We start from the raw sequence: 15,275 nt of genomic DNA, 5'->3' as shown, positions 1-15,275 counted from the left end.
AGAAAGAAAGAAAGAAAGAAAGAAAGAAAGAAAGAAAAAAAAAAGTATGGAAAGAAAACCTGACATTGAATTGCAGTTGGAATGGAGGTAACATTTCACTTTTTGAGGGAGTGACTCACTGTGTAGCAATGGCTGCCTGGAACTCACAGAGGTTCCCCCCCCCCCCTTCCCCAGTCCCCTGAGAGTTGAAATGAGTTCTTTTTGGAACTGGGCATTGGAACTAGGGCCTTAGCTGTTGTCTGTGGAGCTGCTGCCTGGTCCTTTCACGTTTTTAAGATATGAAATAGGATTTATCTATAGCTGAGGCAGGCTTTGAACTCCTGATCTTCCTGCCTCCTGATTGGTTGAGATTACAGTCTTATTACTGGGGTAATTTGATCTTTTAGCTTTTTGGGACAAGGCCTCATGTAGCCTGGAAAGGCCTTGAACTTGTGCATACTGGCAGCACAGGTGTGTGCTACTATGTCTGACCAAGGAGCAATTTTTTTAAAAATAGTTATAAACAGCATGAAATCCAAAAGCCCACACTGAGCCTTATGGAGACATACATGACGTCCGTCCGCCCACCTCACACTGAGGTGGGTCTCCTGCCTGATTTGTTAGACTGTATGCTGGTCATTCAGAAAACACTGCCATCCTGGGCTGTGGAGAGCTTCCCAAATGACGCTAGGTTTTAATATAAATACATTTTTAAAAACCAAATTCACAGCCGAGTGTGGTGGTGCACATCTTTAATCCCAGCACTTGGGAGGCAGAGGCAGGTGGATTTCTGAGTTTGAGGCCAGCCTGGTCTACAAAGTGAGTTCCAGGATAGCCAGGACTACACAGAGAAACGCTGTCTCGAAAAACCAAAAAAAAAAAAACAAAAAACCAAATTCAAATCATGATCCATCTCACTGGAAGTCTAAATTCTGGGAAGGGCTGAGATGCCTTAGTGGGTAAAGGTATTTGTTGCTAAGCTTGAAGACCTGAGTTTAGACTGCAAGTCTCACTTATTAGAGAGAGAGAAACACCCATCTCCTGCAACTTGCACTCTGCCACCACATGTAGACACACGCGCACTCAGGCACATGCTCACACACATGTAGACACACGCGCACTCAGGCACACGCTCACACACATCTCATACACATCATAAAAGACAGTTTAATTTCTTTACAGGGAAGAGGGCCACTTTCCTGAAATGCTAATTTTTGCTCAAAAAGTTGAGTTTTGTTATTGGCAATAAATATAATTTCTGTTTTCCTTGAAGCGAGATGCTCCCTCCACTTGTTTTTAGGAAGGTGTCTGCCACGCACACACGTGCCAGTAACCAGTTTATCGCCTACTCTCCCTCAGATAAAGCTGTGCTTTCTGTAGCCCTGGCTGACTGCAAGCTCAAAGATCTGACTATCTCCTGTGCTGGGATGAAAGATATGTGCTACCATACCCAGCTCAAAGCTGGTATTCTTTTTATAAAAGCTTATGTAATCACACGATTGCACAGGTCAGAAGTGATTTTCTTTCCATCTACTGGTGGATTGAATCCAGGGCCTTAGAGACCTACCACTGAACTACACTCCCAGCTCAGACACAAGTTTTCCTCCAAACATCGTAGTACTTATACCCTCAGGTGTCTTACAGATACATACATAATACAGCAGTTAAATACAGCAAGGTTGGCGCACACCTTTAATCCCAGCAGAGGAGAGGCAGAGGCAGGCGGATTTCTGGGTTCAAGGCCAGCCTGGTCTACAAAGTGAGTTCCAGGACAGCCGGGGCTATACAGAGAAATCCTGTCTTGAAAAATCAGTATATATTGCCAGAAATATTAACATGGTGAAAGGGCTAGTGGTTTGTTTGTGTTTTGTTTTTTTCTTTTTTGTGAATCTGGGCACCAGGGCCGGAATTACATCTCCTGGCATTGCTTTTGTCTGTTCACACAGCAGGTCACACTGCTTAGCCAAAGCTGAACTTCACCCAGTTCCTCCACTGGTCTCCCGGGAGCCTCTGCTCTCAGCTAGATGGTCCCTTCCTTCCTCTCTCTCTCTCTCTCTCTCTCTCTCTCTCTCTCTCTCTCTCTCTCTCTCTCTGAAGCACATGTCTTAGAATGCACTCAAATGCAGTCTTACTGTTCCTCCATAGCAGAGCAGCTCAGCTGAGAGGACACAGGATGGTGGATTTGAGAGTCCACCCCTGCCTCTTTGTTTACTACATTTACTGAGTAATGGGGTTTTTGTTTTGTTTGCTTGCTCCCCCGGGGGCAGCAGGGCTTAGGGCAGATGAATAAGGCAGACCTTGTTTGATGGACCTTACCTTGGCTTTCAGCCCAGAGCTAGCTGCCTTTCCTGCAGTGCGTGGGCAGAAGTCCTTCCCGAGTCATTGGCACTTACCGCTGTGGTTGGGTGAGCTGTGCTTCACTCTCCTCCTCTGCTCTGTCCTCAGAGTCAGGACTGTCTCCAACTGGGGCCTCCTGCTGAAGGTGAAGTGGTTCAAGTCAGATGGACAGATGGCCAAGTCTATGGGGCTAAGTTTGTGGCCTCCCACCCCATCCAGATGTACCAGGTAGCCAAAGGTTCTTGAATGGGCATTTGAGGGTGGGAGGGTACTTCATTAATTTAGTGTTTCCTCTTGGGCAAGAAGCTTGTCTTTGCTCTTGAAAGAACTTGCCGGTCACTTAGTGCCTTCACAGATCTGGAGCCCTGGGGTATCCACTTTGGTATTGTGCCTTCGGGCATGACCGTCATTCCTTACACGGAAAGTCCTTACTACCGAGTTGCCCTCCTCTAGCTATGGGAAACTGCCACTGCACGCAGGTCCCGCAGGACTCTGGTATCCTAGCTAAAGGGCCTTTGCTTGCTTGTCAGGTGGAGTTTGAGGATGGCTCGCAGTTGGTGGTTAAGAGAGATGATGTATACACCCTCGATGAAGAGCTTCCCAAGAGAGTCAAGTCTAGACTGGTGAGTGAGCTTTCTGTGCCCTGAGCATGTGTCCTGAACATGGCAGGCACATGCCCCTTTAGTGTTTATTGTTCGTGTGGCCACAAAGTGACAATTTGCGTGTCTTTCCCTTTGTAGTCGGTGGCTTCAGACATGCGCTTCAATGAGATTTTCACAGAGAAGGAAGTGAAGCAAGAAAAGAAGAGACAACGGGTCATCAACTCGCGGTACCGGGAAGATTACATCGAGCCAGCGCTGTACCGGGCCATCATGGAGTAGATGCTTCCAGAATCTGAGAGGTTCCCAGCCATCAAGGCGAGAGCACTCGAGGGTTCCACAGCACAGCAGACGCTTGGAACTCGAACTTGGGACTTCACTCCGAAAGTGAAGCTGTACACAGAAAAGGAATGACGTGTCCGACCTATCACCTTCTCACTCCACCCTCGATGCATTCTGCCGGGAAAAGACAAGCCGGTTGTGGGTGCTTGGCAGCAGCTGTTCGTCCCCAGCTGACAGGCCGACACTGGGATGCTGTGATTGCATCAGCGCCCAGTCCAATGGGGTCAGCTGTTCCTGCTGGGCGGATTGTTCTTTCTTAGCCTAGGGCTTGCTTCCCACCCGCCCACCGGCACCAGCAAGGCAGAGAGGTGCTGGTGCTTGACCCAATCCCCTTTTGTATTTATGTATGCGTGTGTGAGCGTGCACACATGCAAGTGTGTACCTGTGTGTGAGCGTGAGAACGTGTGAGTGTACACCTGTGTGTGTGTGTGTGTGTGGGTGCACTCGTGTGCGTGAGTGCGTGTGTGCTTGGTCAGGACTAGCTTCTGCCAGCCCCTGGGCTTCACTTTCTTCTTTGCCTCTGCAGGGCAAACAAAATGTGAAATTCTGCCCTCAGCCAAGCTGAGTAAGGGCCCCAGGGGATGGGTAGAGGTGGGGTGCCATCTGTCCCTTCCTGGACCAATCTCAAGAGAGCGCGGGCAAAGCTGCAGTATTGGGATGGTAAGGAGCTGGCTGCCACCTCTGTCCACCCTTGAAGTAGAACTCAGAGGTTATATACTATGAGCCCACAAACGTCAGGCACCGAAGCCCCTGCCTGCGGCACAGTGTTAGAGGGTGTGGGTGGGGACCACCTTGAAGGGAGAATTTTAATGATGGAGACAGGCAGAGCCTGGTGGGTGATTTTTGTGCAGGGGGAAATGCAGTTATACAGGGCTAACTATGGGTTAGGATGAACTGGGGCCACTGGAGGCCAAGGGCCGGTGTAGCTACGCCCTTGGTCAGGGGTGGGGTGGGGCTGGTTGAGGGTGGGGGTGGGACGGGACTAGAGGGCAACATTGAAGGGGTTAAACAGGTTTTTGCTCCTCCTGAATTTGTTTGCCTGGGCCCAATATTGGAGGGCTTCATACCTTGCTCTGTATACAGGAGTCAGATTTATAATACTTCCCCTTTTTTGTTACGTATGAACTCTATAAACCAAATTATTTTGAAAACCGGTGCATTACCTTGTCCTTAGCAATAAAATGGAATGAACAGAGGATTGACTGTGGTCTGCCCCACGGAGCCCAAGTGGCCCAGGGTCAGGCTGTGGAGCAGGGGCTGGGTAGCTGTTCGCTGAGGTGGGCACCGTTCACGGAGGTGGGTGCCGTGGCCCGTTGAGCATCCAGGGCATTGTGGCTCTCAGTACCTCCTTTTGCTTTCCTGGAGGAGTTAACAGAAAGGATTGGACTACAGTCTTCTTCTTTTTTTTTTTTTTTAAAGATTTATTTATTTATTTTATGTAAGTACACTGTAGCTGTCTTCAGACACTCCAGAAGAGGGCGCCAGATCTCGTTACGGATGGTTGTGAGCCACCATGTGGTTGCTGGGATTTGAACTCTGGACCTTCGGAAGAGCAGTCGGGTGCTCTTACCCACTGAGCCATCTCACCAGCCCCGACTACAGTCTTCTTAAGAGAGGTTTCACTTAACCCCCTTTTGATGTCATCAGCATCCTGGCATACAGATCACTTCCTGCATCAGGATTCCATCCTTGTGGAACCAGGAGGGAGTACGCTCTAGGTGCTTGAACGGCGAGAGACCCTTGATCCCCCCCCCCCTCCCATGGATTGCAGAAGCTGCTCTCTGCAAAGCTTGTTGTTGCTGAGTGCTTCCCTGGAGGAAGACCCAGTCTTTGACAAGAAGAGGTGATCCTGAGCTGGTGCAAGGCTCCTTTCCACAGCCTCCGTATTTCAGCTGGCCTGAGCTTCGTGCCCCAGTGCTAGACGATGTGCTCGGTACCCCTGTAGCCTGGGAGCTGCTACTTAGTATTGACTCTGGGGAAAGAGAGAAGAGTTTCACAGATGTTTTTCACAGCTAAATCCTTAGAGCCAAGGAAAGGAGGTTACCCCTCTGTTCTTCACTCGGGGATTTTCAGGGGAAAATGGCTGGGGCTGAGCGTTCATGGAAGAGAGGAATACTTAACTTCCTCAGGCACCCGTAGTTCCTCCCCATGAGTCTCATTACCTTAGCCTTGCTAAAGGACCGGATAATCTCGTGCCTGGTGTAATCCCAGCTCTATGGGAGTTGAGGATTGAATTCAAGCCTTTGAATGTTTGAGGCAAATGTACTACTGCCAAGCTATACTCGACAGCCCTCTCTACTTTTTCATCCTTAAAGAAGAGCCCACTGTGGGATGGAGAGATGGTTTAGCCCTTAAGAATACTTTTCTGGGGAACCCAGGTTCAGTTACCACTGTCCACTTGGTGGCCTGCAGCTGTCTGTAACTCTAGTTCCAGGGGCTATGAGTCCTTTTGGGATACACAGGCACTGGGACATACATTCATACAGACACTAAAAAACAAAATAAACCAAAACAAAAACCCAAAGATACTAAGCCCCACAAAGTTGTTGAATGTTTAATCCCGCTTCAGTTTAGAGAGTAGTGAAGTACGTACCACCACTACCATGATTAGTTAAGTCAACCATTCAAAAATATTTTTGGCCTATAATTATAAGAAAATTCCCAGTTCAAAAAAAGCTATGGGACTTTCCCAAGTCTCATAAAATTGGCCTGTGGTTTTTTGTTTTTCTTTTTGTTTTTTTCTGGTGCTGGGGATGGCCTGGGGCTTTGAACTTGCTCAACTTCAAAGTTGCCTTAGGCACTTCCTGGCCAGTGTAGTCTAATCTGGGTTCATGACCCACCACAGCCAAAGACTGCACTTCAGCTTTTTGCCAAAGCAGAAACTTATGTCTTGTATACCTTGTATAAGATTGGCATCTGAGAGTGGCAGGTTATGTCCCCACCTCCTCTTTGGGGAAATTCTGTATTAAATTCTGCGTTAGGATAATGCACTCCGCTGCAGGATGAGGGCGCGACCTACTGAACTGGGTATGTGGGGTGGCTTTGTGGCCTATCTGCGACCTTTCTTCGAGGTCACGCCTGAACTTAGCAGGCCTCTTACCCTCACGGGATTGGACAGGGCTTCAGAAGGCGTTCTAGAGGTTACCACCAGCGGTCGGGTCTGACAGCTGAGTGGTGGAGTAGGGACAGAAGACTTCCTCTGGGAAGCAGTGGAAATCTGACCGCAGCCGGGCAGCCCCCCGCACGGCAGCTCCACGCGGCGCTCCTCCCAAGCCCCAGCTATAGCCCGGGGATGGGGAGGGGATGGATTCGGCCTCTGGCTTCCATTGGGTCTCCGGGGTCCGGGACCGCCCACCCCTGCGGCGAAGCCTCGCATTGGCCTGACCGGCGCCCCGCCCGGTTCCGGTGCTCCCATTGGCTGCTGATGCCCGACCCCCGGCGCGGCCGCCGAGGCGGACCGCAGGATTGGTGGTCCCGCCGCTGCGTCCCCACCATGGCGGCGCCCGTGCAGCTTGCCGCGTCCTGGGCTCCCTCTGGGGTCCCCTCGGCTGTCCCCGCTATTCGCGCTGCAATTGCCTCCGCGCTCGGCGTGCACCCTGGCGCCACCCGCCCCCGGCCTCCCTCTCCGCTGCGGTAAGGCCTGCCCTGCGTCCCCGAAGCAGCTCTTGGCCGCCGCGCCCCTCCCCCGGCCAGACCGGCCCGAGCCGCGCTGGGGACCAAAGCCCGGGCCCGGGTGGGGGCCAGGCCTGCAGAGATCCGCGCGAGCCGGACCGAGCGCGCCGAGGTCACCTGTGTGCAGTGCCCCAGTGCGCGCGAGTCTGGGCACAGAGGAGGGTCACGGTCACCCGGGACCCGCTGTGGGACAAGCGCAAGAAAGTCCGGGAAAAGCCTAGCGGGAGTCACCAAGAGTAGCGGTTGTCATCTCTGCCCTCCCCGGGGCCAGATCCTCCTTGGAGCGACCGGGCCAGTTTGTCAAAGTACGTCTTCTCACTACCCTTTCTTCTGGAGTGCTTCCCCATTGTCTTCTCAGTGGTCTTGTTTGCGAGAGAAAAGCTTAGTGAGGACGGTAGATTTGGATAGGCGGATGTCCCACAGATGTGTTTAGACTCCTTTTTACAGTAGCACCCATTTTTATGATTCCTCAATAAATTTAATTTTTGTTTGTTTCTCTAGAGTACCGGGAGGTGGTAAAACTGAGTCACTGTAATTAACCCAGGGAGTGACCGATGAAGGGAGCCAGCTGCTATCCCAGAAAGCAAAGAGTGCTTAACACATTTCTCTGAGGTCCTTTGAATTATTAGCACTATAGATAATGTGCTGAGAAGGAAGAAAAAGCCACGAGTTAGAGTTAGGTTCCTGACATGTAGCACAGTAGACATCATGACAATTCCACTTGTGTCCCTAAACTTTCAATTAAAGACTCAGAGGAATTGGATCCCGGGGTGGTAGGTGCACACCTGTAATAACACTGAGAAGCTGAAGCAGGAGGATTGCTTCAGAGGCCAGCCTGGGCTACATAGAATAATAGTACCATGTCAACAAGAGCCACATAGCAAGACCCAGTCTCAACAGACTGAAGAAAGGAAAAGAAGAAAGATCGGAGGATTAAAAATTGGAGTAAAACCTTATGACCAAATGGGAGTTTCATATAGTCTCCTAAAATAACACATTTTGAAATATAAAGTGGTGTTGGTTGCTCCATTTCACTAATCGGATGTCTGTATCTCCTAACAAGTTATTAATGATGAAGCAAAGCAAGTGTGATCCTAGAGACTGGTGAGCTTGCTCACACAGTCAAGCGCCTACTGAATCCTTGTTTTGTTTTGTGCAAGGCGCAGACTTGAGGGAACTTGGACAATTAAAATACGGAGCTTGTTCTCTGGACCTCTGTAGGATGTGGAAGTGAAACACACACAGATGAGAAACTCAGGGTGTGGCCTCTAGAATTCCAAGAGGAGAAGGGAGTGTGTTTAAGGAAGATTTCATGGCGGAACTGAAGTTTTTTGAGTTGAACCAAAAAGAGTGGAAAGGCTACCCGGAGAGGAAGTGAGCCAGTGAAAATCCAGGATGCGGAAGGTGGCAGAGGAGGACTCAATGCGGTGTGCGGTTCCAGGGCTTTCTTAGCAGCAGAAGAAAGGGAGATGAGGTTGTACAAAAGACAAGTTGGGGGCTGGGGATGTAGTTCAGTTGGTAGGGTCCTTGTCTAGCATGCAAGGAGCCCTATGTGATCCTCTGCACCTTGTAAAACCAGGCATGGCACCACAGGAGGACACCAAACCCTATGTCCGTTCCAAAGGCCGGAAGTTTGAGCGTGCCAGAGGCCAAAGGGCCAGCCGAGGCTACGAAAACTAACTCTGGATCTTAGTCTTAATAAAAAAAAGCTTTGAATGTTGGAAAAAAAAAAAAAAGAAGTTCAAGGTCATCTCTGACTACACAGTGAGCTGAGGCTAGTCTAGTGACCCTGTCGTAAACAAAAGCAATCCAGAGGTGGGTTAGAGAAGCACCTTTTTCCTATGAGGATCAAAGGCCAAACCAATCGCCATAAGGACCTGGGCCCGGCAGGAAAGATGCCACGAGTAGCACTTAGATAGGAATGTCACTCCTGTATCTGCCTCCAGCCGGAATCCACGTTGCCTTGAGCTACTTTCAGTTACCAGCCAGCTTCGAGCAGTTAGAGACAGGTCCCAGGGCTGCCACCACACTGCTCTGACATTGATTTCTTTCAGCTCTTACAGTCATCACACAGGTTGGGGCCTGGTGTTTCTGGGAATTGCCCCAGAATCCCCTGAACATGTGTCCCCCTCCCCCTTCTGTTAGACCTCACCCACTGTTACAGATAGGCACACCGCTTCTCTGGCCTTCAGGCTCTCTATTGGGTTAGGCCGAGGGCAGCCTGGCATCAGCAGGTTATTGGCATGCCCTTTGATAAGCCCTTTCCAGGTCCCTTCATCCATGTGTTTGGTTGCTTAAGCTCCATGTGTTTGCATGAGTTGGCTTTTTTTTTTTTTTTTTGGTTTTTCGAGACAAGGTCTCTCTGTGTAGCCCTGGCTGTCCTGGAACTCACTCTGTAGACCAGGCTTGCCTCGAACTCAGAAATTCACTTGCCTCTGCCTCCCAGGTGCTGGGATTAAAGGCGTACGCCACCACACCCGGCTATGTGTTGGCTTTTTATGTCTTAAATGAGCCCTTCATTCTCCATCATTGCCCTGGCCCACGTTTTATGGCCATTCCATATAGAACTTCCTCTGTAAGCCCTCTCTGCTTTTCCCTCCGCCTAGATGACCTGTCGCTCTCTAATTCTGGGACTCTGCCCTTTTGTATTTGTTTTTTTTTTTTTTTTATTGGTTCTCTTGTGTATGGTGTGTGGGTGTTTTGTTTGTTTGGTTGGTGTTTTTTGAGGCAAGATCTTGTCTAGTCCGGGCTGGCCTTGAACCGACCCCCCCCCTCCCTTTCTCCCTCCATTTTAGACAGGACCTCAGGCATCCTAGGCCAGCCTCAAACAGCTGAGGACCTTGAACTCAGAGTCTTCCTGTCCCCTTAGCTCTGCAGGCTTCAGAGTTTTCCTGTTTGCCATAGTCACCTTACCGTCTCTTCCATGCCATAGTCACCTTACCGTCTCTTCCACTCGCAGTGTTAGACCTATTTTAAAAGAAAAGGCACGGCTGCCTTTCCTGTTGTCTGCAACAGTGTTTTTACATAGTAGGTACTTGGCATATGTATTTTATGTACAAAATGGTATTCTGATACAGGCAATACTGTAGTTACTGTCTCCTGCTCCTGCCCGCTGTAATTACTGGCCACTGCTCTCTTGCTACATACTCAAAAATGATTCTAACTGAAAGAAAAAGAGGGGGGGTGGGGCTCAGCTGGTCGAGGGCTTGCTAGGCATTTATGAGGTTCTGAGCTCCATCCTAGCTTTTCATACGCAGAATATGGCAGGACATGCTTGTAATCCCAGCATTCTGGAGGTGGAAGCAGGAAGCTCAGGCACTGAAGATCCATCCAATTGTCTGAGTTGCTGAAGGCACTCGCCGCCAAGCCTCATGACCTGAATTTGATTCCTGGAATAACCACGTTAGAAGAGAAGAACTGATCCTCTTGACTGCCAGATGGGTACTGTCTGGTGGGCCAACAAACGTAAAAGAGAGACAAGAGCTAAAAGAAAAAAAAAAATCAAGATGATCTTCAGCTATTTGTGGAATTTGAGGCCAGCCTGGACTACATGAGATCTTGTACTCCCCTGAAAGAAAAAGAAAATAGTCTTGAAGTAGGATAGCTACAACAACATCCCTTGTGCAATCAAAATATTTGTCATTAAAAACATGCAAGTAAACTGGCCATAGGAAGAGAATGCTTTACTGAGAGAGCCAAAGCATTGGTTTGGGTAATTTACAGTTAAAAAAAAGATCTCAAGATTTTGGTGGCTTTAAGAGAACCTAAGCTGGCTTCCTGTCGATGTAGCCCATTTACTGTGAGTGTCCAGAGGACTCTGCTTGTCACACATAATCAGGAATGGAGACAGTTGGAAACTAGTGGGTGGTCAAGTGGGTGCCAGCTTTTACAGCTTCCATTCTGTTGCTTTACTGGTATCTCATGGGTCAGAGAGGGGCACGTGGCCTTGCCTAACTTTAAAACAGGGTGGGGGAATGGCGGACTTAGCTTATAGCAAATGTACCAAGAGCCAAAGCTGTGTTTTGGCACTGACAGCTACTACATAATCCTGTATTAAATCACAGACCATTGACGATGAGAGCTAGTAAGTCGGACCGGCGCTAGAGGCAAGTGTATAGATATCAGCAAGAGTGGCGCACGCCTTTATTCTCAGCACTTGGGGCAGAAGCAGGTGGATTTCTGAGTTCGAGGCCAGCCTGGTCTACAGAGTTGAGTTCCAGGACAGCCAGGGCTACACAGAGAAACCCTGTCTCGAAAAAACCAACCCCCCCAAAAAAACGAAGAAGAAGAAGAAGAAGAAGAAGAAGAAGAAGAAACAGAAGGGTGGGTTCAATACTTAGAATTACAAGGGCAATAAATCACACCCTGACGATAATGCAATAAATCACACCCCGATGATAATGCAGCCATTCCCTAGCTGATTACTGGTTGATAGCAGTCTGTTTTGTCTGGAGATAGTGTCTCATGGAGCTCTGGCTGGCTTGAAATCCTCTATGTAGCTGAGGATAGCTTTTGAACTTGGAATCCTCCTGTTTGCATCTCTCAAGTACTACAGCATTCGGGGGTGTTAGAAAGTGTGCACTTGTGCTACCCACTCAGGAACAGAGACAGTAGGACGAAGAGTTTGAGGCTAGTCTCAAACCTGTCGCAAAATTAAGTAACAACTAAGATGTAGCTTAATTGCTGAAGTACTTGCCTGGTATGCACAGAGCTGTGGGTGTGTTCAGTGCCATGAACTGAGCGTGTGGTAGCATGTCTATTAATCTAGCATTCAGGTGGTTAGAGGTAGGGGTTCGAAGTTCCAGGTCATCTTTATCTACACAGAGTTGGAAGCCAACCTGGGATACATGAAACCTTGTGTAAAACAAACAAACAAATAATAAGAAATAATAAGTAGGCCAAATCATATTTAAGTGTTTTTCATTATGAAGTCAGAAAGGGGAAGCAGAGTTAGGAGTCTCAAACTCAAGGGCAGCCTAAGCTACATAAGTGAGACCTTGTCTCAGAGTAAAAAGTCAAGAGTCTAAAATGTTAAGATGCATTTAATTGATTTAATTGGATTTAAATGAGTCTTCAAACTTGGTATTTGGGCTTGCTTTTGATAAAGCTAAGTGTTGGTTGGAGCTCTGACTTGGAGACAGAAGAGCTGACTTTCTGGCTATGGGTCTTGGCTCTGTCACCAACCACCTGTCTGACATTTAACAAACTTTTTGTTTCATCTTAACTTCCTGTGCTGGAGTTTGATCCCAGGATCTTGTGCATGCTGGACCCTACCACCGAACCACATCCCTATCCAGTGTCTTGTCCTCTCTTTTCCTTTTTGAAACAGAGTCTCTGTAGGTAGACCAGACTGGCCTGGAACTCACAGAGCTCCTCCTGCCTCAGTTCCCAAGTGTTGGGATTAAAGGTGTGTGCCACCATATCTGGCTACTGTATATATATATTTTTATTTTTACACTTAACATGGTATTTAGCTATACCTGGCAATCTATGCCACTTCAGTAGACTCTACTCACTGCCACAGTGTTAAACAGGGCTTGGTGACAGCCTCACCTCTAACATTGTAGCATTACAAACGGGAATGATACATCCCTGACTAAGATAGTTTAGAATTTATATATAACCCCACCCAGCTTCCTTTATACTTGAGATCACCTGTGACTGTAGCCTGTGATACAATGTAAATGCTGTGTAAATCCTTTGTGTGTTCCTGTCTTTGCTTCCCCAGTGTAGGGATTATAAGCAAGAACCACCATACCTGACTCAGACATGTTTTTTGTTTGTTTTTAAAGATTTATTTATTTTATGTATGTGAGTACACTGTCATTCTCTTCACACACCAGAAGGGGGCATCGGATCCCATTACAGATGGTTGTGAGCCACCATGTGGTTGCTGGGAATTGAACTCAGCACCTCTGGAAGAGCAGTCAGTGCTCTTAACTGCTAAGCCATCTCTCCAGCACCTCAGACACGTTTTTGTTTGTTTTGTTTTGTCTTGTTTTTTGACACAGGGTCTTTAGTCCAGTAATTCATTATATAGCTGAGGATAAATTTGAACTTCTTATCCTTCCGCTTCTTCCTGGATGCTGAACCATCAAATATAACATATTTACAAATTTGTGATTCTCTGTGTGTGTGTGTGTTTATGAGTGAGTGAATGTGAATGCAGGTATCTACAGAGATGAGGGTGTTCATGAAACTGGAGTTACAGGAACGTTTAAGCTCCCTAGTGCGGGTACTGAGAACTGTATTCAAGTCCTCTGAAGGAAATACAGTATTTTAGAATTTTATTTATGTATATTATTTGTTTGTGTGTGTGTGTGTGGGGTACCATAGCATGCATGTGGAGCTCAGAGAATAATTTTGTGGGTTGATTCTCTTCCTTGACTTTTATGTGGGTTCTGGGGATAGAACTCAGTCCATTTAGTTGCATGGTAAACACTTTTATCTGCTCAGCCACCTCTCAGATTCCCAGACATTTTTTTTTAATATTTTCAATCTGTGGTTGATAGAATGTGGAACAGGCAAAGATAGAGGGGCTGACCACCTTAGAACCAGGGCTGAGCTGAGGGTTTTGTAGCTGACTTAAGGGGGCCAGGTGTCCAATTGGGAATAAAGTAATGTTTTTTTTTTTTTTTTTAGAGAAATTCATGCCTAATTAAAGACTTCATTAATCAGCAGTCATTAGCTAGGTGGATGTGGGTTTAGAGGGCTTTTCACACAGGAAACAATGTATACCCAGGCCCAGAGACCCAAGAACATGGCTGCATCCTGAGGCTGCTTTATGGTAGCAGTGCAGAATGTCCTCAGTGGGTGGGTGGGTGGGAATGATGTAAAAGCCAGCCAAGAAGATTGAGCTAAAGCTTCAAGATGATTAGGGGCCAGGAGCGGATTGGCCAGTAGGAAATGACATTATCAGCTTTGTCTTTCAGGAAGATCAGTGGGAGGAGGTGGGGGAGAGGGAGCCATGACAGAAAGCTCTGAGGTTTATAGCCACAGTCCCAAGCTACTACCAGTCATAAAAGATTTATAGATGCGATTACAGTGAGGCAAGAGAGGGGACGGATACTAGAGGCCGATACCGTCAGGTGCCAGGTGCGTCCATGGCCTATGGAAGTGCAGATAAGAGCCTGCGGAGTTGATAGATTTCAGTCAGTCACCAGTTTCTAACGTCTGACCTTGGGCAGGCTGCAAACCTCTTGTGTCTTCCTGATTTTCAGATTTGAAAATTAGAGATAAAATTCCTTACCTTCCACAGTTATTGTGCAGATCAGGTTAGCATAAAAGATAAAAGGCCTGGGCCTGTGTTGTCCGATGTGTGAGGATCTCTGCTTGCCTGTCTGTCTGTCCGCCTGTCTGTATGTCTCTCTTTCTTTCTCTCTCTCTTGTAGGCATGAATGTGTATGTGTGTGGTAGTGAGCATGAACATGTGGTGGCTGCGTGAAGAGGCTAGCTTTTGTTCCTCAGGAGCTGTCCACATTGCTTTCTTCTGAGACTTGGTCTTTCCCTGACCTAGGGCTCTCTGACTAAGCTAGGCTGACTGGCCATCGAACCCCAGCAGTCCTCCTGTCTTATGACCCTATCGCTGGAATTACAAGCTTACACTCATACAGCCTTGCTTTTTATGGGTCCTGAGGAACTCATCCTAGGTCTTTCTGTTTATGTGGTTGGTAAGCACTTTACCAACTGAGCCATGCCCACAGCCCCATAAAGAATGTCTTGCAATAAAACTGGCGATTTTACCGTTCCTAAGATTTAATACATGTTACCTCAGCCATAGTGGTGACCATTTGTCTCAAGTTCCCTTCACTAATGATAACCACTGCCTGCTTCATGGTTTTGTTTTGTTTTTTTTTTTGTAATGTCTTTTAAGTGATTGATGAAGCTTTTCTGGGAGTGTTAGGCATAAGGGAATTTATTATGACATTAAGAAAAGAGAAGTGATATGAGTATCATACCAGCTAAAACACTGTTCGAATGCTAACCAGTTCTGTTCACAGCCCTCATGTGGAAGTGACCTCAGTGTACAGCTCTCAGTCAGCCACCGATGGTGACATGGTGTTAGGTGTCGGCGCATTGCTTCTTGCTCTGTCTGTCCTTTCTGACTTCTTTCCCCTGAGGTTTTATTCTCTTACTGTCTTCTGGAGAGCTTTTTCTTTATAAGGATGCTGTCTTAGTTAGGGTTTTACTGCTGTGAACAGACACCATGACCAAGGCAAGTCTTATAAAAAACAACATTTAATTGGGGCTGGCTTAACAGGTTCAGAGGTTCAGTCCATTATCATCAAGGTGGGAGCATGGCAGCATCCAGGCAGGCATGGTGCATGTAGAGCTGAGAGTTCTACG

At 47.8% G+C, this 15,275-nt stretch overlaps 2 protein-coding genes across 7 annotated transcripts in view; both read left to right on the top strand.

The window, feature by feature from the left end:
- Kdm4a (lysine demethylase 4A) overlaps positions 1-3,313 on the top strand; it is a 44,026-nt gene extending 40,713 nt beyond the window's left edge. For all 3 annotated transcript variants that reach the window (XM_021160587.2, XM_029476257.1, XM_029476258.1), the window contains exons 20-22: positions 2,425-2,544; positions 2,847-2,939; positions 3,057-3,313. In XM_021160587.2, coding sequence (XP_021016246.1) covers positions 2,425-2,544; positions 2,847-2,939; positions 3,057-3,197 — 354 coding nt within the window. In that variant the 3' untranslated portion in view covers positions 3,198-3,313. The remainder of the gene's footprint in view (positions 1-2,424; positions 2,545-2,846; positions 2,940-3,056) is intronic.
- A 3,364-nt stretch (positions 3,314-6,677) lies between these two features.
- The window catches only part of St3gal3 (ST3 beta-galactoside alpha-2,3-sialyltransferase 3), a 204,733-nt gene continuing 196,135 nt past the window's right edge, over positions 6,678-15,275 (top strand). For 2 of the 4 annotated variants that reach the window (XM_021161386.1, XM_021161383.1), the window contains exon 1: positions 6,678-6,890. The gene's annotated coding sequence lies outside the window, so the exon portion shown is untranslated. Of the gene's footprint in view, positions 7,235-15,275 lie in introns of all 4 variants that reach the window. The other 2 variants (XM_021161382.1, XM_021161385.2) reach the window with 2 other exon arrangements.

This window comes from Mus caroli, chromosome 4 (assembly GCF_900094665.2).
Source record: "Mus caroli chromosome 4, CAROLI_EIJ_v1.1, whole genome shotgun sequence".
NCBI lineage: Eukaryota > Metazoa > Chordata > Mammalia > Rodentia > Muridae > Mus > Mus caroli.
Note: the sequence above shows the minus strand (reverse complement) of the source record. Positions and strands in the feature narration are given on the sequence as shown.